Below are 27,866 nucleotides of genomic sequence, written 5' to 3'. Positions count from 1 at the left end.
ATAGCTTATGTTTTTCAATTTGAGACACTTTCTCTTTTCTTTATTACCAGGTCATACTTGGTGCACAAAGATCAGCTGGTGCTTCTCTGTTGTTTGGATGTACTCCAAGACAGCTTAAAAACAGACAGCTAATCTTATCTTGCTCTGAGAGACTAAGCAATGATGGGAGAAGTAAGAGGACCAAAGAAAAAGAATATTTCTTTCTCTTAAAGGAACAATCTATAAATCAACCAGCTAATCCTTTGCCTGTCTTCACGGTTGCCACTTTGATTGAGCCTCAGTTTGTCTTGCTAGAACCTGAAATCCACAGAGTCTTATGTGTCAGATCAGAATCTGTTTTCCCAGTGAACAAAATGCTGAATTTGAATTACAACCAGACATATCATAATAACTTTTGTCTTTCTAATGGTGTCTTGCATGTTGTGAAAGGAGTTTCTTCTGGTAAAGATTCTGAAGCTCTAAAAGAAAAGGTTGCTAACACTGAGACTGAAATTTTCAAACTCCAGGTTGAAAAAGATTATATGGAAAAATGTTTGCAAAATAAAAAAGCTATACAAAAAAGCACAGATGAAAAGAAAAACTCAAATAAAGAAATAAATGATGGAAAAAATCAAAGTAGAAATGGTCCAGAGAAATCTCAGCGAGAAGAAAAAAGGGATGAGAAAGCACAAATCAGAACAATAACTTGCATTTCTGAAAAAGCCAACAAAGCTGCACATGCTGAAACTGCGGCGCAAGAAGCAGAACCAACATTTCATACAGCAAGCATTCCAGGTGACCAAAACCTGTCTGTCCTACACAAGGAATTAGAGGGATATCCCCAAGAGAACTCTGAACTTAAGGATGAACATGGAAAACATTTAGCAATCTGTACCTTTGATGAAGTGAACAGAAAATGCCTAGAAAATAACATTTTTGTGACACAAGAGAAGGGTAAACAACCTGAGAATCTAACTGACCAAATAAAAGTGTGTGTACAAAAAAGGGTTGAACTGAAAGAAAAGAGAGAGCAATGTTTGAAACTGTATGAACGAGAAGATGAGGATAAGTCATCATGCAAACAAATGACTCGTCAGATAGAGGAATATAGTAAATGCTCTCAAAAACTATCTGCACTGAAGGAAGATAAGTATATGTATCCACTGAATATATTGTCTCCTGCACAAGAGAGAAATTTATACTTAAATAAAGGGTTAGCACTAGAGGAAGAATATTCTGAACATGGTCATCTATCAGCAGCAGCAGAAAACAATGAATATACCCTGGAAATAGATAAGTTAGAGAAGTTAGTGGATATATATTCTCAAAGAATATCTGCACTGATGAAAGAGAATGGGAGTTACTCACAGAAACTCCTCATGTTACAGGAAGAGAATGATAGATATTATCAGAAGATGTGTGCACTAGAAGAGGAGATAGATGCATATTCTCGAAACATATTAACAGTACATGAAATTGATGTTGACTCTTCCCAAAAGTTATTAGCCAAGGAGGAAATATATGGTAAATGTTATAACAGTGTTTCAAAAGAAAAGAATTTTAGGTGCCCAGGAGCGATTTGTGTTCTCTTGGGTGAGACTGAAATCCTTTCCAAGAACGTCTCTGACCTGGTTAAAGAGGAAGATAGAAATTCTGAAAAAGAAATACCAGTGATGGAATCAAATAAATTTCTCAAGAAAATTGTAGCTCTTGATGAAAAGAAGATTAAATATTTCCAGCTGCTTTCTGGTCTCAAAGAGGAGAGAAATAGCTTTTTCAGAGAAATAGCTAAACTATTACAAGACAAAGAAAAATATATAAGAAAAACTCAAGAACTGGAAGAAGAGAGAGAGAGAAATTTACAGATAATATCTCAACTAGAAGGAGACAAAGAAACTTTATTGGGAAGTTTGAGTGAGCTGAAATGTGAACAAGATAAATACATGACAATGATTTCTGAACTGAATGAGTGCAAAACCAAATGCTACCAAACAATTTCTGATCTACAAGAGGAAAAACATATACTGAAAAATGATATGGATGGAGTCCACAGGGAAAGTTCTGAACAGCTTCTAGAATCTCAGAAAGTGATTGAGAACATTCTTCAAGAAAACAATGAACTGAAGGAAATAATGTCTGCTCTTGGAATCAGCTATGAAGAGCTGATAAAAGATAAAATTTCTGGAATGGAAGGAAAGTTGTTAAGATTGAAGCAAGAAAATAAGAGTCTACCACATAGAATGCAAGCAAAGGAAACAGAGATGGCTTCTGGTAAAATACAGACTAAAGAAAAAGGAATTCAAGTTATAGAACACTCAAACTATCTCACTAGAAAAGATAAAGAAATCTGTTTGGAAGAGGATATTGGTAGCATTAAAGGATATTGTCAAGTGGGATGTTCTAAAAACACTGAGACTTCTAAATGCCATTTTAGTAATGTTGGGATAAGTGCATTTTTGGGTGATCAAAACATTATGATCTCCAGGGTGCCCCAAAAGACTTCTGAGAGACTGGAGGTGACAAAGTTAGCCTTTGAAACAGAAGACAAAATATCAAGCAACAGTTTTTCTGAATGTTGTGTTAAAGTGCTGGAGAATATGGAACAAGAATCTGCAAAGGTAAAATGAACCCAGATGGGCCAGTTGTCAATTTTTATGATAAAAATGCATTCTTTTCACAAATGTCAGAGTTGCTAGTGTAGAAAGCCACTTTATTTACACTAGAGTTGGTTGGAAAATTTTAGCTGAAACAAATGATTTGTTAAAAACATTGATTTTTGACCAAATGAAGCATTTCAATGTCAAAATGTCCTGCCTTTTTGACATTGTCAGAACAGAATATTTTGATTTTTTCATTTTGAAATTACTTTTTGAACTAAAAAAATATATAAAAACAATGATTTTGACCTTTTAAAACTTGAAATTCATAATGAGACATTTCAGTTCTATCACAGCTAAGCATTTAGATCAAGCTGATTTTTTTTTCAGAATTTTGTTTCACAGGAAATTTTGAAATTTTTTGGCTCTGTTCCATTTCAGAATGGAAATCCAGTTCCCTCCCAGCTCTTCTGTCCATGTACATATTCCATAGGAATGAAATGTTTAGGGTCCCTTAGCAGTGATGTCTTATGGCAAACTGTGAAAAATGTTCACATTTAGAAAAAAAAAGTGTGTGTTGCTCTTCATTATTTTGATTGCTAGGGATATTTGCCTGAACACAGGATCTTTGTTCCTTAATGGTTCTTCACAGAATTTGACTGCCGCTGAGGATTATCTCTAAGATCTTATTTTCATGCAAATGTTCTTAGTCATTTAAATGAAAAAATAAGAAATAAAAAACCTCCCTAGAAACTATAAACCAGCAGAATTATTTTGCCACATTGGCTCAAGTTTACCCCATTAAAATAGGAGTAAATGTACTGGTGAGTCGGGTCCAAAATGTTCTCAGATAGTTTTGCATGAAGTGTCTGTATCTCTTTAAAAAGGGAATCCAAACGATGTTGAGTTTGCCCTGAGATACTGCAAAAGACACAGGGCTAAATCCCTACTTGCAACAGAGCAGTGCTCAGCACATCTGGAGAGAAGAGGGCAATAGAAGAAGCAAGTAGATTCCTGTCCTCGACACAACACCCACCCCACCCCAGCCTGGCTCAGGGCTTCCATTGTGTCAAGGGGCCAAGAGCAGCCAATGTACACTAGGAGAATCCTTTGCTGATTCCTTAAGGCAATCTTAAGTCTCCTTTTTGCTGTTGATTTGACCCCCAGTACACAGAGATGGAAGTACCATACCTAGCTTACTCTTACATTTCCTAAATTAAAGCCCTCCTTTCATGAGCTGGAGATAATTCTCACACACCTTTAGGAAGTTGTGTGTTACTTTACATGCATGAAGGGACTTGTTTCTTTTTCTGCCCTTTATCCAGGGCAGCACCTCTGAAAGCTACAGTGCAATGCAAGAACAACTGGAAAGGTCAAAGGAAGAACTAAAAATACAACAAGGGGAATTAGAAAAGGCCAAAAAAGAGGTACTCTCCAATTTGAAGCAAATCCTTTTCTTGTTTTCTTCTCATACTTTTCGTGTTTCCACTAGTGTTCAAAAGAATTACAAAAGGAAAAAGTCTCTGATCTAGAGAACCAACCTGTGTCTCTTTGATGCCTCCAGTTAAGTGATGACTTGCACAGTCATTGATTATTGGTCAGAATTTGAATTACAGTTGCATTCCCTTATCAGAGTCACAACAGATAGTGCTTAATAAGGAGACTCTTGCACAAAGAGTCTATCGTCTAGATTCTGGGCAGAGCTCCCCCCCCGCCCCGGTTAGGAAAGGTAAATATGAATGGTTGTGGTAACTTAGAAACTCTGATGATTAAGACAGTGCTAAATGCAAAGTTTCCAGTTTTCAAATAAAAAGGGTTTATTCAAGAAACAGAAACATGGAAAACCTGAGGCACACATAAAGCATTTCCTTTACCAAGGGATAAAGAGAAACAAATTGCCGTGTCCACTCACAGGCCACACAGTAACCATGAAGTTCCATATTATGGAATAATCTTCACTGAATGAGTACCCTTGCCTTTGGAAGTCTACGTTTTGGTGTGTGCAGCCATCTAATTGAATCACAATGCCAAAGATCACCCACCTAACTCCAAGTAAAGGAAACTTCTTCTTGAGTTTCATAACAGACCAACTTCAGTGTTCCTCGTCTTTTCCTGTTGCAAAACCAAACCACATTATCTATTATCTAAATGGGAATATATTTCTCCAAAGCTTGATGGCAAGTTTGCATTTCCTAGCTGCTGCAAAACAGGTGTTGGCATAAATCATTTTAGACCTGGTGCAATAACTCATAGTAACAAGCAGACATGGTGAGCAAGGGAAAGGTTAACAGTAATAAGATTGCATAGTGGTACATTTATGTATGGATAGTTCCATGAAAGTTTTATTTAAAAAAAATGTTTTAAAGATAAACTCATTTCTCTCAGGAAGAGAAGAAGTGGTTGTTTTTTATGGCTTTGAATGAGTGATGCTGTTCATGCATTTGTCTGTTCAGATGGTGACCAATAACTTTTAGATTGCATGTGAAAGGACTGTCCCAGTAACTGGCTCTTTACCTGACCAACTTTGGTCCTTTGAACATTTTCTTTTATTTATAAAAGTTCAAAAAACTTCTTTTGTTAAATTAGAAGAAGGTGTAGCCTTTGTTTTCAAACAGTCAGAAGGAAGAAGACTTGAGGTCTTACATATAAAGGGGTAGCAGAATAGTCAGATGCTTAATAGCAGGGGTGACCAACCTGAGCCTGAGAAGGAGCCGGAATTTACCACCATACATTGCCAAAGAGCCACAGTAATATGTCAGCAGCCCCTGATCAGCTCTTCGGCCCCCCACTCCTAGTGCCTCCCATCCAGCGGCAGCCCCACCAATCAGCGCCTCCCCCTCCCTCCTTCAGCTGTTTTGTGGTATGCAAGAGGCTCTGGGGGGTGGGGGAGGAGCGAGGGCATGGCAGGCTATGGGGAGGGGGTGGGAAGGGGTGAGGTTGGGGCAGGGCCTGTGGCAGAACCAGGGGGTTGAGCAGTGAGCACCCCCCAGCACATTGGAAAGTTGGCACCTGTAGCTCCAGCCCCGGAGTCGGTGCCTGTACAAGGAGCAACATATTAACTTCTGAAGAGCCGCATGTGGCTCTGGAGCCACAGATTGGCCACGCCTGCTTAATAGCATGCCATCCTGCAATTACATTTTCAAAATTACAATTAATGGTGGAATCTATGATAATGCATCATGGAAATAATGCAAAAACAGACAGATTTTTTTCCCTTTGTATTCCCCATTCCCAGTTTTTTTAATGCAACATTATCTTATTTTTTCCTGCTGATAAAATCCTACTTTTAGTTTGATTTTCACTTAAGATACTTTGAAATACTGTGTATATCAGTTTTTGAGCTTCACTCAGAGTTTTCCAGTGCATGTGCTCCAGATGGATAATGTTCTTTTAGGATTTATTCCAAGGGCCTGGTTCTGTTTTGGTTGCGAGGCCAGCTTTACGTGGTCTAATTCCATTTAATTCAGTAGAGTTACATCAGTGTAAAGCTGGTGTCCGCAAGATCAGAATCATTGGTTGTAAGTACATACTGGGACGTGATATTAAGTACTGTCTGTAATTTTATTTTTTCATTCCTTTTCTCTGGTAGGCTCAGAAGTGGTACCGAGAACTTGGCTTTGTGGAAGCAAGATATGAAGAGGTCAGAACTCAGTTGACACAGACACTCTCTGAATTACATCAACTTAAACTAGCAGATGGCGGGGAAAGGCTTAGAAAGCAGTGCTGCCAATTAATGGTATGTATGTAAGTGGAATGGAGGAAAAAAATTACTCCTTGGAGGAAGACAACTTGGATGCGGAAGATGGGTTAGTGTTCAGAATAACAGTTTTTGAAACAAGCCTGAAACTCCTAGATTTACTGGAAGCAGAGGTTCAAATCCAGGCAGGGATGATTCCACCTTTCCAAAATAGATGAATTGACTGTTGAGCAGTTTACTGTGCATATTGTAGATGACAACTTTAAAAGCAAAGTCTTTTTGCTCTGCAGGGACACTAAAGAATTCACATATTTTTTTATAACAGGGATCACCCTGCTGTCCTTGGCTAAAGTTTCCCCTTTCCTCACCATTATGCATTATGTGATGAACCCTGGTTATTTGCCTGGCTGCTGTCTTCTCACTCCACAGGGGTATTTGAGTGCTGCTGCTGTTGGCATTACTACCGTTGTTCGACCTGATCTTGGAAGGTGCTGAGTACCCACAAATCCCACTGAGATATGGATGCTCTGCATCTCTCAAGATCAGTTCTGGTATTTGGACACATTAGGTGAAATCCTGGCCCTATTGAAGTCAATGGGAGTTTTGCCATGATGCCAGCTAGGCTTTATGGAATCCTTTACATTTACATATTGAACTTTGGGGTGAATACATACCAGTTCAGGGGAGTTGAGAAACAATCTTAAAAGGAACGATAGGAACCGCTGAACCAAATTCTGCTCTCAGTTCAACCAGCATAAATCCTGAGTAACTCCATTGACCAGTATCCTCAATTATATAGTTAAAAAAAGTAAACAGCAGAAATTATATAATAAAAGTAAATGAAAATTCAAGCAAAATAAATATAAAAACAGATTTATACAGGGACTTGATAAGAGATTGAGGAACTAAAGTGGAGCTCAGAACATGTGGATTCTCTTTCTTGGCTCTGCCACGGTTTCCTGTTTACCTTGGGCAAGTCACTTAATTCCTCTGTGCCTCAGTCCCTCAATGGTGAGATGCAGTAGTAATTAGAGCTGATCATGCTTCCACTTTCCTCTATGATCCAGCTCCCTGGCATGTCTACATCTCCCAGGATACACCACAGTCTCCCCTCTTTGTGTCACGGGACTTGTGGGAGATGTAGTCTAGGAGAGCCCAGCTCATAGAGGAGAATAGAGACACGAAGTAACTGAAATTCATCTCCCATGAGGCATGTGGCATATCTGAATCTAAATAATTTGGTTTTTGTCCTTAAACCAAAACCTATTTGGTTTTCAGGGGGTTAGTTTTTTGATGAAAGATCAAAAACTTTGAAGAAAGCAGAATTGTTTCTTGAAAACTTTCATTTAGTTGAAAATCCAATTTTCCATCAAAAACCAGTTTGGATGGAAAATTTTAAACCAGCCCTTCAAGTAATATTTCCATACTTCACAGGCGTGTCATGAAGGTAAGTTAATGCTCATGAGGTGCTCATTCAGCATTGCAACAAGTGCTATGGACAAAGTTTTAAATAAACATTTGTATTGAGGAACACCTTCAAATAAATATCACCATCAAGGCAAATCCCAAAGAGACGTAATCTCCTTGCAGATTGAGTGCTACCCAGATCCATCTCTAGCTAGGTCCTTAAGACAGTCTATCTGGATGTTCAGTCTTTGTCATTGGCAATATTATCTTGCCACTGACACTTTTGGTGACCATGTGATCGCCAGCCATGTAGCAGCATTCCTTAGTAAACACACTTTCTAATTTGTTGGTCTTCCCGCCCAATAATATGTTAATGCCTGACAAGTTGCTGAAACCAAGCCTTAAATATCTTCATTGCTGATCTTGTCCTGCTTTCATACATTTTTTTAGTGTTTGCTAATTACTGATGTTCATTTATGCAATAGCTTCCCCTTCCCCTTTCAGAGTCCCTCTCTTTGTCCAACTCAAACAAGTAGTGAGATCAAATTCTGTTCTTGGATGTACATACCCGGCTCCCACTGAGATCAAAGGGGCTACAAACATACATCTGAAGGCAGAGTTTGCTCCCTTATGATGTACGTGACACCGCAATTATTTCCATGGCAAGAGTCTGTGATGCCTTAAACACAGGATATTGACTTCGCTGTCAAGATTAAACAAAAGCGGAAACTGAACTGAAAGGGAGAAAAGCTCTTATTATACACAAACTATCTTAACAATAGCCAAGGCTCTATTGCTGAGATACAGAGTGAGTTTATTTTAATAAGTGTTCTAGTCTCAATTTGCTTCTGTTTGAATTTTCCGTTTTACAAGAAACCTTTTTATAGCCATGAAGCTCTAAATATTAATGACTTTTTGTGCAATGTGAAGAAAGTGATCTGAATTTTCTTGGAAGAAAGTCATCTCTTAATTAAAACAAACAAATGTAAGAGTTTTGGCATTGTGACTACCATGAGCTGCTTGTCTGGGCATATCTCCCCTGCTGATTGTAACTTGTTGGGCTGAGGATTGCAGCTGTATTTACAGTAAGTTACTATCACAGTTGCCAACTTTCATGCAGTAAATAAGCACCCTGACTTTCACAATAAGCCAAAAATCAAGCTAATCCCATTTAAAAACAAGGCCAAAACAAACCAATCCCTAAGAACCCCAACACTATGTGACTAGACACCCCCCCGGCGTGCAGTCTGGGACTGTGGTGGGTTCGCTGTGCACCCCTGATTCTCTCCCCCACTTACCTCTGCTTGCTGGGAGCTGATTAAAAAAAAAAGAAGCTACAAGCTACAAGCCAAAAAACTAGCCAACAAGCAACTCACAAGCCAATTAAGCCAAAAACAAGCCCAATTTCTGCGTTTTGTTCCTGGGTTTGGCATGTCTGGTTGCCACCATAGACAAAAGATCGCACTTCACCCCAGGAAGATAGTTACATAATCAATTTGCAATAAATAACTATAGCTTAATTTCAGTGCTAAGCTACCCTATCTCACAGCCTTTAATGCAGATGCAGGATGCGATGGTGTTTAGTGGTCTAGATGAGAGAGATAAGATATCTCAGGCATATAGCTAGGATTGCTTGTCAGCTTGCTCTTAAATGAGTGTTTGTTGCTTACAGAAAGCACTGGTTGAAGTTTATCACTTACCTCAGAGTCTGCACACTTCGTGATATTAACTCGAGTACTGAGTGCAGATATAAGATTTTCTGCATCACCATGCAGTAAGTTGATATGGGGCACTGAGCTGCCATACAGGAGGTAATCATTTTATAGGAGAGGAAAGCTCAAGGTCCTATAGCACATCAATGGCAGAGCCCACATAAAACTTCTGACTCCAAGTCCTGTGCTCTAACCACTAGACATGCTCCCTTTCCAATCTTGTGACAGTTTTTTCAGAACTGCTCAGTAGGCATAATCACGGCCAGATATTTCAGAAGATCTTAGCTCTCATTTAGAGAACTAATGATGTGCCCAATATTTTTTTTAAAACTTCAGCATGTTAGTGGTGTGATATTTTGAAAATCTGGCCATAGGTTTCACAGTGGGAGCTGCTGGATGCTGAGCCTTTTGAAAATCTGGGGGTTTAAATGGGAGCTGAGCCGTTATGAAAATCTTACCCCATAACAGGTGATTTCAATGGCTTTTGTTACTCAGGAGGTTATTCAGATGATCATAAATTATCCTTTCTGGCCTTAAAAACCTATGAACAATACTATATTTACTCTGGAAGTTCTTCTGGTTTCATTTAAACTGTCTGTGCCTTAGTTTTCCCATATGTGAAATAGGTATTTTTTTATAGCCGTCTCACAAGGGTGTTGTGAATTCATTGTTCCAAAGGTGCTTTAACTTTGTTGTTTGACAGGCGTTAATATATTTATGATACTTTAATTATACACCTACACTGGCTTTAAAGGTAAAAAAATAATTTTGACTTATGAGGTGAGTGCACATTTTGATTGACAGATTTTGGGTATTCTTTTAGTATTCTGTACTAAGAATAGTTTTATGAGTTTATAGATTAAAATATATATGTATATTTGTTTTCTTGAATACACACAGAAGGAAGCTGAAGAACTGAAAGAGGATAGAATAGCCAATAAGCGATTAGAACAGCAAGTGCGGACCCTGAAATCCCAACTAAGAGACCAGACTTTATTACAAAGTCAGTTTCAAGACTTGCAAAACCAAGTGGAACGCCTTCAGGCTCAGCTGTGTGAAAAGGTATAATAAAGCTGGCTGTTATGTGCTTAACTGAGTGGACTAACATGGGCTTAGCTTGCTGATTCCACTTTATTCTTCTGACATGAAAGGACCAAAATATTCTTCTTTCTAAGGAATGATTATAAGGGCAATAAAATGGTGTGTGCAGTGCAGCTACATAAAGCTGATCATCTGAAGGGAGAGAAAAGATGACGGTAAAATGTCTGAGTGGCTGACATGGAAAGATTGATAGTCTTTCCATGGTTAAGGCTGCTGCCAAATTCCATTATAATTCCTGTAGCCTAACTGCAGGCAAAATGGCATCCACATTTTTTCTCTGGGGAATCTTGCTCTCCTCTCTCCAATGTCTGGATTTCTAAAATTCCCATCACTGTGATATATAGATGCTGTACAAGACTACAAAACTTAGCAAAGTCTATCAAAGTTGTGCCAAGATCCACCAGCATTTCTTTTGTTCAAGGTATTAGACCTTGTATGCACTTAAAAAGTTTCCCAGCATAACTATGTCAGTTAGGAGTGTGATTATTTTTTATTCAAATATTTATGCTGATAGAAGCCTAGTGTAGATGCAGTTATACCTGTAGAAGCTACTTTATAATGGTATAGCTTATTTCATTTCACCAAACCAGAATAAACTATGCTGGTATAAGCACATTTATAACTGTGCTTACACTAGGGGAGGAGGGTTTGCTGCTTTAATTATAACAGCATAGTAAAAGCAGCAACACTTTTAAGCATAGACAGGCCTTAATTGTTTTTGTGTGTCATCAAATTTTTGTTCAGTGCCACTTATCTGAGAAATTCCCGTGGCAAGTTGATTAGTGTTAACAGTTTGCCCTAAATGGGGCATGATCAGTGTTGCCAAAATGTTAACAGCAAATCATGTGGCATTCACTGGGGAAAATCTCTTTCCCTCATCTTCCCCTTCCCCACACCCCTCGTGAAAGGGGAGGTAGCCTCAGTGTAGAACCACCTAGGAGTTATTCCTCACAGCGGCAGCTGTGGTGAAAAGCTGTAGCCTCTGCTCTCTGTCCTGGTGAGGGAAAGAACATGAAACTAAAATATTGTGTCAAACCCAGTGGATCATACTCTCAAAGCCAATCCAACTGCAAAAGTTATGCCCAATAACACAGTATAAAAGTTATCTTCTAATTAGGTGTGCTCATTTCTGATGCATATGATTATAGTGGCACTGCACATAAGAAGATAAGAATGGCCATACTGGGTCAGACCAAAGGTCCATCCAGCCCAATATCCTGTCTACCGACAGTGACCAATGCCAGGTGTCCCAGAGGAAGTGAACCTAAGAGGTAATGATCAAGTGATCTCTCTCCTGCCATCCATCTCCACCCTCTGACAAACAGAGACTAGGGACACCATTCCTTACCCATCCTGGCTAATAGCCATCAGGGTGGCTCCAGGCACCAGCACGCCAAGCACGTGCCTGGGACGGCAAGCCACGGGGGGCGCTCTGCCAGTCGCTGTGAGGGCGGCAGGTAGGTTGCCTTCGGCGGCATGCCTGCGGAGGGTCTGCTGGTCCCGTGGCTTCGGCGGACCTCCCGCAGGCATGCCGCCGAATCCACAGGACTGGGGACCTCCCACAGGCAAGCCGCTGAAGGCAGCCTGCCTGCCGTGCTTGGGGCGGCAAAATACCTAGAGCCGCCCCTGATAGCCATTAATGGACTATCCTCATTAATTTATCTAGTTCTCTTTTAAACCCTGTTATAGTCCTAGCCTTCACAACCTCCTCAGGCAAGGAGTGCCACAGTTCCATATCTCATCATATCTCATCTTTTGAAGATCTACTATGTTTGATGACTGGAGGTTCAGAGACAAGTTATTAATGATCATAACTTTTAGTTCCTTATCACCAGTATAGTCTGCAGCTACCTCACTGTTAAGTGCCTAGACAAGTTCAGCTTCTGCTGTCTTTCTGCTGAGGGCAGGCAGAGTGCTGCAGACAATATATTTCCTTTTTGTAGGGTGACCATATGTCCCAATTTTATAGGGACAGTTCCAATATTTGGGGCTTTGTCTTATGTAGGCGCCTGTTATCCCCCCATGCCCTGTCCTGATTTTTCACACTTGCTGTCTGGTCACCCTACTTCTTGGACAACCCAGCAGTGCACCAAGAAGGTGTGAATTAACAACACAGTGGTCACATTAAAAAGTCTACATCTGCCCCCAGTTACCACACAGTGCCATCTGAGATGCCACAGTTATTTCCTGTTCCTAAGTGCAGGAGAATATGTTCACATTACAGACACCACTGTGTGGTAACTCCTTGCCTTTTGAATAATATTCACCATATAAAAACTTTAACTAAAAAATATAATAAGCCAAAAGCCAATAGCTTAAATAGAAGGTGGTTTTGTTGTTCACTATTCTGAAAACAGAATTGATGACTGAACAACTAAAGGGAGCCATACTATACTTCTGATGAAGCCTGCGGATATGTCCTTTAGAATGAAATCTCCTGATGCTTTGCTAGAGTTTTAGTTGCTTTGTTTGGGTTTTAGTTATGTTAGTTTAATTTATTTTTATTTTACTTTATTTTTTAAAAAAACCTTTTACACTTAACCCCCCCCCACACACATTAAATAACCAATATAAGCAAATAAACATAAATGAAGATGGGAGTGGCCATCGTTCAGAGGTCACGCTGGGTTCTAGGTGGGTTGCCTGGTTCACTCCAGGATAATGGGCTTTGTCAATAGATGATCCCGTTCAACAGCAGGAGTAGTCAGAGTGGCAAAAGAGTTCTGCCTAACAGCAGGAGGAGCAGACACAGCTCCCAGGTCATCCTCCCAACTATCCATTTAGGGCAGCGTTTAGAGTTGTATCTCACAGCAATGGCAACGACCCCTTCAACACCTTGCAGAAGATCAGGGCCGGCTCTACCATTTTTGCTGTCCCAAGCAAAAAAAAAAATGCTCAGACTGTGCCACCCGAAGAATAGACGGAATGCCGCCCCTTAGCATGTGCCACCCCAGGCACGTGCTTCCTCCGCTGGTTCCTGGAGCTGGCCCTGTAGAAGATGCACCAGTTGCCCACCTTGCTGTTGCTGAAATTGTGGCCTACTTATTATCCTTTACTACTTGCCTACACCCATCTCTGACTCATGCCTGCAGGGTTTATCAGCCTCACTATCAGTGCAACATGTCAAAGTTGAGCAACAGAATACAGGATGAAATAAAGATCTTTGTACCAAAGTTAATTGCTCCACCTCACCATCTTGGCATTTCACTTCTTGCTTCAACATAAATGAAGTGTGTCCAGTGAAAGGATCTCTCCCTGGCCCCCTTCTTTGCTCCCCCAATCATAATACAATTTAAAAAATTCTTTCTTTTCTGCTACATACTATATTCCTTCCCAAACCCACAAATAATAATGTAAAATGGCATCGTGAGCACTTCCAGCATGAGCATGTTTGTTCTCATGCAATAATTATTTTATGTGTGCATGTGCACACACAATGTATGTCATAATTGCATTATATAAATGCAAATCATTATCAGTCAAATAAAATATATACACATGAACATAAAGAAATCCATATTTTATTGTGTAATTCTAAGTTATTAATATGAAGCTGATTTTATATTTTGAAAATAGTGGGTGCTTTTGTCCTAGAGATCTGAAAGCAGATTTCCTAAAAGCAATAAACATTGTTATCCTAGGCTGTACAGTATGCAATCTTGTACATATATCTTTGAAAGTTGTACCTTCACCACCTCAGGTGAGTGCAGAGTATGGGTTTTTTTCTATGCACACATTTGAAATCTGTCATCAAATGCTCATGGAGAAAATCCCTCCTGAGTTCCGGCATGTTACCACACATTATAGATGAGAAAAAGGGAAACTACTTTCTGGAGAAGCGGGATAGAAGATTCATAGGGTACCTGAAGAGATGCATGCATAATGATGGATACCAGAATAAGGCTTTTAATGTGGTGCTGCTGTGATTAAGTAACCTGAGGTGGCCAGTGATAAAGGAGCTCCTTAAACTACCAAAACATTGTAAAGGGAATCTTGAATAACTGAGTACAAAATGTTTTTCATTCATTTAGACTGAGGAACTTCAGAAAAGAAAGACTGAAACTGACCTGACAGTAGCTCCGCTCAAGGTAATGTATTTTGCTGAAACTGTTGCAGCATCTCTGATCTTTTTCATTGATTACAAAGCAAGCTTAATTTGGTTATTCTTAGTAACAGTATACGTAGCCACACTCTTTCTGTAGTGTGTGGTATGCCTGTTTCCAGGAAGACCCTCCTGAATGTTAGCCATTTGACTTTAATTGGACTGCAGGCCTGGAGTTAGGAGGGGAAGCTGGTATCATTGCTACTATTGCTGTTCATCTTGCCACCAGAGGGAACTAGTACACAGAGAACTGAACTATCCATTACTAGTTACCTGCATGTGTTGGTTGCGGTTGTGATGCTGCAGAGATTGATGGCTCAGAAATATAGGAATATGAGCAATGTCTTAAACCTTGATATCAAAATCTGCTTAGTCAGATTAGACAAAAAATATAAATACACTGGGGAACTGAAGTCTATTTGTCTGTTGTTACGCTACATAGGCTAAGCTGGCTTGCCTTGTCCGGAAATGCCACGAAAGAAACAGCTTGATTACCCAGCTGGTCAGGGAATTTCACAGGCATGGAATTATGGATTCCATTTTCAATGAAGAGGCAAAGAATTTGGTGAATGACATGGCGCTTGCAGAGTACACTACCACCTTTACATCTGTATGCAATCGAGAGGTAAGTGCATACAAATTCCCAATCATACCAGTCAATACCTGCACTCTGTATAAAATGTATGTAGCCAGATGGTGAAATGTGTATTCTTAAATGTTACTGACTTTTATTAAACCAATGCTGGGGGGCCCAAAGTATCATTTATCAGAAAATATATGGGGCCAGATTCCTAGTTGTGGTAAATCAGTGGAGCTATGCCAATTTACCCCTGCTGTAGACTGGGCTGTCGTCTCTGGAGGAGGTCACATGGTATGTCTGCCACCCATAAGACTGTGAGGTGAAGATGTAATAGACATAATATGCTCAAATTCCCTAAAATGTCTTCTTCACCCATCTCCAAATATAGATTTTCTATTTTGTGATAAGAAGTGAGGCATCACTGTAAGCTTGTGATGGGATACACCTTGTGCTAGGCTAGGTGAAGACTACCCCCAAAAAAGTACATAACCGCTGATGTTGAAAACTGTTGTTAATAGAGTGGAGAATTACCCATCCTGCCTCCATTCTTCTCGTCCTCCTTTGCTCTTCTTCCTGTTTTCCCGCGCCCTCCTCAGCCTGAACGTAGTATGCCTCCAGTAGCTCCCCTCAACTTATTTATTGCACCAAATCCTTGGTGAGGGGCAGTGGGTCTGAGGTCAAATTTGTAGGTTACTCCCTTTACTGAAACAGTGACGGCTTGAGTGCTGAAGGTCACGTTTGAAAGTGTGGCTGCCAAGCTATTTGTTTACATGCTACCACTTCTGCCTGTGAGTGCCCTAGTGGAATGAGCACTCTGTGTTCCAGAGCACTGGAGCAGCTGTCCTCAGTTTAATACTTATAATATAATCATAAATAATAAAATCTAGCACTTATATAGTGCTTTTAATCAGTAGATCTCAAAGGGCTTCACAATCTTTAATGGATTCACCCTCCTTCCACACTTCTTGAAATCCTTCCTTTGAAGAGCATGGAACATACGGCTGGGCTGAAGGTAAATTTATTTCACTCTGATTTATTGTTCTCATTTCTTTTAATGCTCCATTGACCCTAGTGTCCAACCTACCCTTTATTGGGTCTTGGCTGGCGGCCATCCTCAAATCTCCTGTGCTTCCGCCTTGTCAAATATACACATTTTGAGGCTGATTCACCATTGTGTTCCTCCAGTTTTATGCTGGCTGCAACATAATAGAGAAAAGGATGGAAAAGTAACAGCTCAGCATTCAGTGTTTATTCTACCTCTGCTGTGACAGTGGCACTTCTGAACAAATCCAGCCAGCATTTGCTCAGCAACTGATCCAGGACTGCTGGGGATAGGGAAGAAATCTCCAAATGGAGATACTGTAACTCTGGCTTCATGCCCGGGGGATTGCCCTGGCCAGTAATACACTGACTGCCAAAGAGATTATGACTTCAAATTCTGTCTGGCAAAGGAGAAGCAAAGAGTGAAGGTGAAGAGAATGATGGAGACAATACTGTGTGAAGCTGGATTTCAGCTATGTTGTAAGCAACTGAAGCACTAACTGCATAACTATCTGGGGTCTGCGTGCAAGGTTCCAAAGAAGCTGTTCCTGAAGAACTGCACCAAACAAGACATCTTGGAGCTGGCACACTTGTCGTACAGCGCAATTTTTAATTTTGGATTTCAATTTCCTTTATCCTCAGAACTGGGTAATGCAGTTCTATGCAGAATGACTGTAGCTGTGTTGATCCCAGGATATTAGAGACAAGATGGGTCAGGTCTGACAAAGAGCTCTGTGTGGCTCGAGAGCTTGTTTCCCTCACCAACAGAAGTTGGTCCAATAAAAAGATATTACCTCCCACACCTTGTCTCTCAAATACTTTTGGTAAGTGCCAGGATTCATAACATTAGGTAGCCTCATACAGAAGCCTACTGTATAGCTGGAGGAATAAAGACATTTGGGTTAGAGAGTGTTTTGTAAAATTGAGGTGCTTACCCTGTAGATAATATTAATACAAATTAAAGATGAAAGATATATGGTGCCCTATTTTTTCTCCAAAGCCTCCCAGCATTATACTGAGGGTAGCATTGCAGGACTGGTTCCTAGAAAGTTTATTCATTTTTCACTTATGAACTTCTAGTTTATTTACCAGCAGGAACAGAGATGGTTCAGCATGGATATATGCCAGGTTACTGCAGATATGCCTGTTTGCAACAAAACTTAATTACATTTTTAAAGTATTTATTATTAAATGGCCTTTCTGCTAGGAGTGTCCATTAAGAGATTGACCGAGGAAAGGCTTTTTCTCAGTACTGTACTTCATTTGTTTGGCAGACAAATTGCACCAAGAAACTCAAGAGCAGAAGCGACACACATATGCAATAAGAACTACTTGTTTCATGCTTCTAAAGCACTTTCTTAGCTCCTGCTGTGCTCAGACATATATAAACAACATGAAGTTGTATGGGGTTTTGGAATGTAGTGCCATTCAGGGAAAGGCAACACAATAACTTATGGCAAAGTATGACCATAAGGTTATGTTGGTGTGTTTTTCTGCATGTTTCATTGTATTTCATATGGCACTGAAGAGGTTTGTTTGTTGTTCTAATCCATTACATTTTAAGAGCTGCCAGAAATAATACTTGCTTCTGTATCTTGTTAAAAGAGTGAGTTAATTGTATGTTAGTTGTACATTGGGGTCTTGATAAGACTCAAAACTGTGTTCAGTTTAACTACTACAATTAGGAAAGTGATTTAAGATTGTCATTTGGTTCCATAATCTTTTGGAGTTTTCACTTTCCCGTACTCCCCAAAACCAACCAGGTTTATCATTCAGCTACTCTCTCTCTCTCTCTCTCTCTCTCTCTCTCTCTCTCTGTGTTTGTGTGTACTGTAATTTTGTATGCAAAAACTTGAACAGAGTTTTAATTGGTAAACTTTGTTCTTTTAATCTATCGTCACAAAAATCTTATAACTAGAAAGAGATTAATCACTAATTTACATGACAAGTGGAGTGATTACATTCTATCCTGGAAAATATTTATTCTCAAAGTTAATGTGAGATGGAAGAGTGGTGTTGTACTTGAAGAATTAGTCTGGGCTCTGTTCCTGGTTCTACCTTATGCTTTGAGTCTGACTTTAGACAAGTCACTTATTCTCTGTCTGCCTCAGTTCCTCATCTAAAATGCAGGTAACCTTTCACTGCTCCCAGTTAGCTGTTGGGGAGACAAATTAATTAATATTTGTGAGGTGTTCAGATATTGCTGTGGATGAGCGCCATGGAAAAGCCAATCAATTGTATTAAAAAATACAGTGCTGAAAGACATGTTTACCCAGTTATGTGTTCAGAAATGTTCAATAAATATAGGTACCAGCATAAAAATAATGGATTGAGTTTTGTAATTGGCCTCGCTGTCAGCAGGATCAGGCTCAATAAATATATATATATCCTGTGATAGATTATACTTGTTCATGCGACTTAACAGACAAATAAAAGAGAGGATATCTGCTCCCAAGGGCTTCCAGTCTGTAGCAATGGAACTCTGTACAGGTGCAGATGTGCCAATTTAGTAGATTACAAAGCAAAATTGGAGCCTAAATTAATTCATAATTTAACAAATAATGATTGCAGTGACTGAGGAGACAGAGAGCGTTCATTTATATCCATGTGATACATTTTTGATTTTCATAATCAACTAATAACGCAGTCCTATAGTAAATTGAATTTATTTTGCATCTTTGACCATTTCACTGACATTTTGTCACTACTGTTCTCAGCAAAAACTATTTCTAACATTCCAAAGCTACGACCAGCTTTCAAACTGCCACTAAACAATCAATCAGAAAGGAATCTAACCCAAACATTTCCTTCTTTCCTCATAAATCATCCCCAGCATTTCAAAGGGTGCTATAGAAAACCCCCACATAGACAGAGTTCCCCCTCCTAAGATTCCCGATAGAGAATTGATTTTACTCATTTCTTGACCAGAGATTAATTTAAGGCCTGATATCTTGAAACTTATCAGGCCTCAACACACCTTGTTTATCCTATTGGGGAGCTGGAATTCAAGGTTTTGCAGTGATATAAGGGCTGATCCTAAACCCATTGAAGTCTAAGGCCCACAAACAATTTGTACTTAGTTTTTGTGGTTCAGGAGATATCAGACTTTAAAATTATAACAGTGTGGTTCATAGAAAAGCTATTTTAGATCCCTTTTTAAGGTGCTAGCTTTGATTCTCCACTTCATTTGAGTTAGTACAGTTCCCAGTGCAGCAAGGGGCTTATGCACATCACTAGGGCTAGTCACATGGTTAAAGTTAACCATGTGCTTAAGTGTTGTGCTGAATTGGGGCCCAAGTGGCTGGTGACCATTGTGTTCCATAGAGTATGAATTTATTAAGACTACTTGACAAAAAATGCTTTCTTTGCCATAAAAACCCTCTCAACTAAATTATATTTGAAAAATTGTTAACAATATTAAGGCTATATGATATGAAATGAACAACCTGGAAGATGTGACTTTGAGTTCATAGTGCTGGCTAGATCCTCAACTGGTGTAAATCAGCATTCTCCAGTGACTTCAAAGGAGTTATGCTGATTCACAGCAGCCAAAGATCTAGCTTGAGTTAAGCACAGGGTAGCAGCCATCACTCTGAATTTCCTGGATTGGTTAGTTTTACAGCTCAACATTATATATTTAAACTGGTTTTCAGTGACACAGCAAATTCAGTTGACTAATGAGGTTGTCAAGTATCAGAGGGGTAGCCACAATGAGGTTGTGTTTTCCTAAGTTAACCTTCAGTATCCCTGTTTAAATACCAGGCTTCCCACTAATGCCAGGATACAAATTGAACTAATAAGCTTAACGGAAGAAACACCTCTGGGATCATGGTCTAAGTCCAATAAGATGGGCAGCTTCAGTTTAAATTGCGCTGGAAGGTTTTCCTCACTTCTAAACAATGCACCACATGCAGTATTGTTTGTTATCATTAATTTACTTGCTTAGAAGCCACAACTAAACTGTAAGATTAATTTCAGCTATTGTTCATCCCCAGAATGTATTTCAGTGTGGCCAAAAATAAAGGCCTGTACACAAGACCTTGCATCAATTCTACAAGTTGTGTTAGAGGCGCATATGTTGTTTGGGGCACTTTTAATGTTCATGTGTGTCTAATATAAACAGGAAGAGCTGGGCAGGTGGAGAAATAACTAGTTTATTTCTAAACATGGTCTCATTGTGAATTCTTCCAAAAGGCCTAAACTCCTGAAGACCTCCTTATAATAATGGTAATTGTGATGGAGTGGGAATTTTTCATAATATTTTGTATGAATACTGTGTGTGCCTCAGTTTCCCCTATGAGCTGCCTGGTTAACTACGTGAGGGGGGAAAGGTTGTTTACTCTCTGCAGAGATTCAGGTGTGATTGACGCCTGCCTGTGTGGGGTTTGGGACTGGGCCCATGCCCATGGAGAGCCTGAAAAAGACAATGGCCATTCCAATTACCAAGACATTTGGTACCTAGCAACTAACGACCATGGATGGCCCACCCTCTGCAGGAAGTCAGCTGCTTGTGACCCCCTGGAGAACAAAGGGCTAAGGAGGCTGGCCAGGTGACCCTGTTTCCCTGGAACAAGAACAAAGGACTAAGACAGGGTCCCTTAGGGTTGTTCAGTGTGGGCTGCTGGAGGGGAGGAGAAGCTTCTGGACTGGGACTACAGAGGGGTGAGAGAGGACTCTTGGCTCAGGACTGACCCAGATGTTCTTTGCTGTCACTTTCTGTTTTCTATGTTAACTAAGGACTTCCTATGCTGGGTTCCAGACATCTAATAAACCCTCCTGCTTTTACAACACTGACTGAGCATCACTCCAGTTAAAGCAAGTTGGGGGTGCCTTGCTCCCTTTGGGTGTGTAAGTCTCCCTCAGGTGCCCAACTCAGGTGGACTCACTGAAGGGCGCTCATGGCATGAAGCAGGGGTGCTGAAAGCTCCGAAGTTCAGACCCAGGAGGCAGTGAAGCCAAGGGGCTTACCCCAGTGAGAGAGTGTGACTATAAGGGGGTTGACGCACTAAATGGGTCCTCCCAAGGACAGTTCCAGAGCAGTTCAAGAGCACTGAGGATCTGTGGGTCCATAACTGTAATTAACTAGACAACTGAAAATCGTAAACACAAAACATGATGAAGTTTTAAAAAAATAAAAAAGTATGTAACCAACGGTTACTTAGATTATAAGCTCTTTGGAGAAGGGCCTGTCTTTTCGTTCTGTTTGTATAGAGCCTAGCACAATGGAGTCCTGGTCCATGATTAGGTTACCTCGGCTCTATGGTAATACAAATTAATAATAATTAATAGTAACATGGTCAATTGTTGCATCCAATTTGTCTGTCCTTTCTTTGAGTGTTGCTTGTTTAGATTGGAAGATCTTTCTGCTAAGCAGGTTTTCTTCCTCCCTGCTTATAACATGCCTTGCAGAATAATAAGGATAATTAATAAATAAGCCCTTCCCAATAAAGACTCTGTCAACGTGTCCTGATAATTATGTATCATTCCTCCCTACTCCGTTCCATTCTGTTTTGGACCATAACAATGCTGTCAGGGGCACCACCTCTATTGCATATTTTCCAAATTTCCTGAGATATGTATCAAGTTCTGAGGGAGAATTTGGACGACAAGGAGACAATGTGGCCAGAGTTGGAGATAATATTCTAATCTGGGCTGGATATCAGTGAAAACCAACCTGCGAGCCTTCAGGGTAAATAGTAATAGTTTAAATGGTAAGAACACCAGCTTCACCTGGCATGAATGGGGGCTGTTTATATCTCACTTGTGCTTCAGATTGCTAAACTGTGACTTGCTTGCATGGCAGTGCAGGGGACTAAGAGAGTTTAACATGGCCTCCATCAGCCCCTGCCATCACCACCACCACCACCACCACCACTACCCCCGCCCTGCCAGCTATGCATGATCTGTCTAGATCTTGTCTTGAGTCCAGGCAGAGAGGGGAGAGTAGAGGCTGCAGGCAGGGGCAGCTCTAGGAATTTTGCCGCCCCAAGCACAGCAGGCAGGCTGCCTTCCGCGGCTTGCCTGCAGACGGTCCGCTGGTCCCGCGGCCTTGGCGGACTCTCCGCAGGCACGCCTGTGGGAGGTCCGCCGAAGCCATGGGACCAGCGGACCCTCTGCAGGCAAACCACAGAGGCAGCCTGCCTGCCGCCCTCGCGGCGCCGGCAGAGCGCCCCGCGTAGCTTGCCGCCCAAGCACGCGCTTGGTGTGCTGGGGCCTGGAGCCGCCCCTGGCTGCAGGTTCAATACTTCAAGTGGGTAAGGAGTGGGCATAGCCATGGCTCCACCTCTCCAACCTCTGAGCTGAACCAGGCAATGAGCCAATGCCGCATACTCCCCTCTCTTCTCTCTCCCTCCTACAAACCTGGAGCTCTGGAGGAATTGTGACTGAATCACATTTCCTTTCCAGAGCAGATCCTGAGACAACGCAGGCCAGAAGTTTTCAGCTTTCATGGGACACATTGATTTTTATACATTTGCCTAAAGGTTTAAAGAAAGGAAGTACCAGGTATAGAACTTCTCCAATTGAGTTAGCACTTTGATTTCTAGGGCGGGGGCTAAATGATGAACAGAACAGTAGAATTGCTTCCTCCACCGTGCTAGGACAACTTTTTCTGAGGCTTCTTGGGTGGAACAATGGAATCTGGTCTATCTTTGTATAAATACAGCTTTATCTCCTACTGTCATGTGTATCAAATTTGAAGAAAATAGGTTTGAAATGACTTTCCAAACCCCCATAATAAAAAAAGATCTCCGCATAAAGGGTCAGAATCTGAACTTACCCAGCATTTAGGGAGGAGAGTTGCTCCGGATCTTGGAGTCTAGTTCCGGTTCAGCTCTAAAGCCTGTTCCTGTGAGGTGTTGATCATTCCTGGAAGGGGATGAGTGCCTTTGACTCCCTTTTTAAGATTGGTCACAGGATCAGGCCTCTAGTTATGACATCACAGGAGCAGACAAAGGTGACTTTTGTTCTATTAGAAATCCTAGGGGGAGAAGGGGAAGGAATAGAGAAGACTGTAATTTTTTTTTTTAAATACACGAGGGCAAATCCATTGGGCGAGGCATGCTATATTTGACCTTCAAAAAGATGATTGAAAATAGCGGGATACAAAATAACATATATATATAAAGTGCTGGACCCAGTGCCCTTTTAGATGTCACATTTGATTCAGATAAGCAGTTCTGATCAATAATTGTTTTAATGTCTGTTCTTTCAGAGACGATCCCAGCAATTTGTAATGCCTGAGAAGACAGCACACAGACGAGGTTAGTATCATTTTTATTTTAAAATAAAACTGCTTGTAGCTTAGGTAGTTTGGAAATTGTTTTCTGACCTCACACATAATACACTATAGATGTCTAGCAACAGGTTTTGCTTCAATATATAGGCAGGAAAAAAAAAAGCTTAGTAAAGTAGCATCCATAGTCAATTGTTAAAGTATTTTCCTAAAGTTCTTGATGGTCTTTTATTTTCCTGGTAAGTGTTGCCTCCTAGCTTCAGACAAAATGTGCAATGAAAATTGCCCAGAAGCATTAACTCTTTCTTCTCCAAACATGTAAATGCTTAAAAAAAAATGTGAATGCTTTTCAGGTCTTATCACTGTGTGACCTCACTGGTGGAATAGCAAATTCTTTGAACTATTCTAGCAGATTCTTCTCCTACACCCCTCCCACTTGGCATAGTTTAAAGAAACTATAGAGGAAGATGAAACTCGTTCTAAAGAGAGTTTGGGAAGGTGGAATTAATTATTGAAAAAATGAAGGGGCAAAAATTAACTAATAGAAGAAAATTCAACATGTAACTTTGAGGGGGAAGCACATGTACCCTGAGAGTAAGATAGGGAAATGACTTGTGGTAGGGTTGAGTCACATTTTGGGAACAAAATTCTCAGTGCTGCCTGTAATGCTCTAGGGATATCCCCTCCCATCCGCCCCAGGTTCTTGACCAGGACTTCAGGACAATTAAAGTAGAGCCTGTCCCCAGAAACTCACCCAAGGTTTTAAATGTAACGCAGTGTATACTTTGGGAGTTTAGTCCATATTGTAAAGATAAACATTTACATCATTCTTGTTCAGTAATGCTCATGGTTATATACCTCACTACTGAGTTTTAGTACTTTGACTCCTGGAGCCCTCAGTATCCTGAGACACACAACAGTGCTGGTACTGAGAAACAGATGCTTGTAAAAAGGACACTTCATGTATCAGGTCATTTTGGATCCAAGTGGATTTTTATGTAGCGTGTAGGAAACTAAATGTATCACAACTACAAAGCTTTTGATGATTTGCTGCTGTGTTTTTCTCTTAGCGTCACAGACTCTTATGCCTACTGGGGAAGACAGTGATTTGCATCTGAGTGGGTCATTGCATTCTAGAACCTGCACTGCTACTGCTGACTTTCATCTGTCACCAGAGATGCCTCAAACTGTGCTTCCTGTAGTGAGTAAATTCTGATCCACTAATTTTAGAACCGATCTCTTCATGCCCTAAAATGTTTGAAGAGTGTCTTTTGTAATCTCTCCATCCCTTACAGCCTGTCAGCCTTCTAATGTATGTATGTGAGTAACTGGGCAGACCTGCTGTGACTTCCTGAAGCCTTCTCTGGCTTACCTCACTGTCTCCATACTAGTCTTGCTAATAAATTTAATTATAACAACTAAGGGCTTGTCTACGCTACTGCTTAAGTCAATGTAACTTACGTCATTCAGGGGTGTGATAAAAAACACACCCCTGAGTGCCGTAAATTATATTGACTTAAAGCAGTGTCTACACCAGGCTATGTTGTCAGGGGAGACTCTCCCACTGACATAGTTTCTGCCTCTTGTTGAGGTGGCGTAATTACGTTGACAGGAGAGCACTCTCCCATTGACATAGCGCATCTGGTGAAGACAAGCATCAAGGCAGCTGCGCCAATGTAGTGCGGTAGTGAAGACAAGCCCTAACTCAATAACAGTTTGAGCTAACCCCCACTGAAAATCAAAAGAGAGACTCCCATTAACTATTAGGCCCTAATTATTGGGCTCCCATCAATCGTTAGGCCAAAATTAGGCCCTACAATGAGAAATAGCATCAGGTGATCCAAGATCTCTGAACAAAAGTAGGTCAGGGGATTTTTGTTTGTTTGGTAGGAGAGCTCTGGATATTTTCACTTAGCTTTTTTATTTTGGGATTGAAAGTGGGGCAGTGAGAGGGATTTCTAGGAGCTATCTAGAGTCAAGCATATACTATGGTAAGAGACATTTCCACTTTGGATTGACAAAAGGATGCTTCCAGGGTACTTACAAATGTTCAAAGTAAAAATAATGTATTATCCTTCTTGAATTCCGTAAATGTGGTTTCTGCAAAATTGTTTTTATAAATATTCCTGCAACATGTTCAATGTAATGACTACTGTTGATCGAAAAACAAACCATTCCTATCAGAAACATTTTCTAACCTGAATTCCTGATAACAGCTTTTTTGGTTGCAGTTACTGCATCCTGTTGTAGACACTTCACAGGTCAATAGACTGCCAAATAATCATGGGACCTACCAGGCTGAAGCGAATGAGAAGGCAAGGCCAATTCCTGCAAGCTTTCTACAGAAGTCAGATGACATCTGCTGTGCTCACACAACTCAAAACAAGTGCACTACTTCTCCTTTAAAATTAACGTGCCCAGAGAGGATCATAGCCTTGCATCGAGAGCTTAGACAAAACCATCGCAGTAATTACCAGGTCAATAAATCACTTTCATAGTTATTAATTTAATGAGATCAATTATTCTTAGCTGTCAGTTCATGAATCACATAAATATTTAAATAACTTCTTTATTGGTAGTTAGGACAATCTGAGGCAGATAAACACACATTGTATTTCATTATGAATCTTCTTACCTATTGTTTAAGAATTGATAGTTGCTCCTAGAGGATGTGAAAAAAAATGAGGTTTGTTTTTACCCTTGCAGCTCTCAGTAAGATCAGCTTTGGAAATTCCAGGATGGTAACAAAAAGATAATGGCAAAACCTAACCAATATGTAGCTACTGATCTGCCTTTTTCTTTCTTCCCTTTTTTTTAATGATCCAATTATTCCTGTGCCCTGAAGCTCTTTGTAGTAATTTCCATTAACTGCAGGAATTCTGTTAAGGACAGAGCTGATCAATTGCAATTGCATTTGTGACAGTCTGCTGCTATACTAAACAAGCAAGAGATTTTATCCACTTCAAGGCAATACAACCACCTTTTAACTGTACAAGGAAGATGAGAGACTGCTGGAATAAAAAACATCCATGCCAGATCTTGCAACATTACATTGCTGAATTTTCATGATGACCTGAGAATAAATAACTGAAATAAACCCACCAGAAACACATTCTCTGTTTTATTATAGTAGCCACGTAAAGAGTCAAGCATGTTCCAAATGACGTGTGTTTTAAGGCAAGAAACTGCTCCTTATACTAATAGCACAGTAACAGATGTATTATTCTGACAATGTATTAGCAAACAGAACTATTTAGACAGCTGTATATTTGTGCCACTCAGCCCCTGCTTTCTGGCAATCTATACTACAATAAATCATGTATATAAAGGACCAATGATGTTACCATTATCATCAAAGAACTATAGATCTTAGAGATGGCAAAAAGCAAAGAACTTTTTGATCATCTAGTCCATTTCCCTGCTAGTGCAGGAGCTTGAGAGTTAAATTCCAATGAAAGCATAACAGACATACTGTACAGCTCATAAAATGGAGAAGTACTGCTGAAAGCTGTCGTAATGCACAGGATCACGTGGTCTGTTTTACTATATCTTGATAGATGCCTTTTTGTGGTTGCGAACATTCAAAGGTTACATACTCTTCCCTCTGTCCTCCTCAGATACCTTCATTTGCCTCTTCCAGTTCAAAACTGAAGGCGGATTGCAATTTGTCCTCAGTCTGTCATCCAGCCCAAGATGTGACTTCCCAGCCTGTAGTGTCAAAAATGAACAATTCACTGAAACTTTCAGACAGGAGCTCTTTCCATTTCATAAATGGGAGGTACCAGTTGTCTAAATTTGATGACGTATTCCACAGTCATCCAGGAAATCAGCTTGCAGGTGCTGTTCTCCAGGGAAGGAGAAAGAAAAATGTCATTATGAATAACACATGGATCTCGGGAGAAAAACCAGATGGCTCAACCTCAGCTACCACAGCAAAAAGCTATTTGTCAGATGTGTTGTCAGCAAGTAATAAAGGTCAAAATCCTACTGGGGAGAAATCAGCTTCACTGGAAAGAGTAAAAGCATCAGAAATAAAACAAGGTAAAAAGCCTTAACCATGTGATTTTCCCATTGTTATAAAGACATTAATCTTTTGTGTCTGCTCTCTGTGAGACAGACCACTAAGGGAACGTGCCAACTTTAAAATAATCTATTTTAAGCGTACAGATTCTCTGACCTATGTTACTAATAACTGGAGGTGGCTAGAAAAGGTATTGGAAACAAAATTTTTACAACAAATTGAATAAAATTTTACCAACAGTTTTCTTCCATTTTGTCACCAATTCTGCTAATAACACCGCAAACCATCCAAACCTACAGAATTTTCAACATCTAATTTACCTTCCAATTTTCTTTCTACTGTTAGTTTACTATTTTTCACTTCTCTTGGTTTGGATTATGAAAATCAATTAAGTC

The 27,866-nt window shown here is 40.2% G+C and overlaps 1 protein-coding gene across 1 annotated transcript in view; it reads left to right on the top strand.

Moving 5' to 3' along the window:
* Positions 1–27,866, top strand: part of C5H4orf50 (chromosome 5 C4orf50 homolog) — a 67,556-nt gene that overhangs the window by 14,841 nt on the left and 24,849 nt on the right. Inside the window, exons 6-15 of the mRNA XM_039542653.1 lie at positions 51–2,597; positions 3,902–4,003; positions 6,166–6,312; positions 10,293–10,454; positions 14,525–14,581; positions 15,038–15,220; positions 23,430–23,478; positions 24,521–24,651; positions 25,682–25,927; positions 27,068–27,491. Of these exons, the coding sequence (XP_039398587.1) occupies positions 51–2,597; positions 3,902–4,003; positions 6,166–6,312; positions 10,293–10,454; positions 14,525–14,581; positions 15,038–15,220; positions 23,430–23,478; positions 24,521–24,651; positions 25,682–25,927; positions 27,068–27,491 (4,048 nt within the window). The remainder of the gene's footprint in view (positions 1–50; positions 2,598–3,901; positions 4,004–6,165; positions 6,313–10,292; positions 10,455–14,524; positions 14,582–15,037; positions 15,221–23,429; positions 23,479–24,520; positions 24,652–25,681; positions 25,928–27,067; positions 27,492–27,866) is intronic.

Source organism: Mauremys reevesii, linkage group 5 (genome assembly GCF_016161935.1).
Source record: "Mauremys reevesii isolate NIE-2019 linkage group 5, ASM1616193v1, whole genome shotgun sequence".
Taxonomy (NCBI): Eukaryota; Metazoa; Chordata; order Testudines; family Geoemydidae; genus Mauremys; species Mauremys reevesii.
Note: the sequence above shows the minus strand (reverse complement) of the source record. Positions and strands in the feature narration are given on the sequence as shown.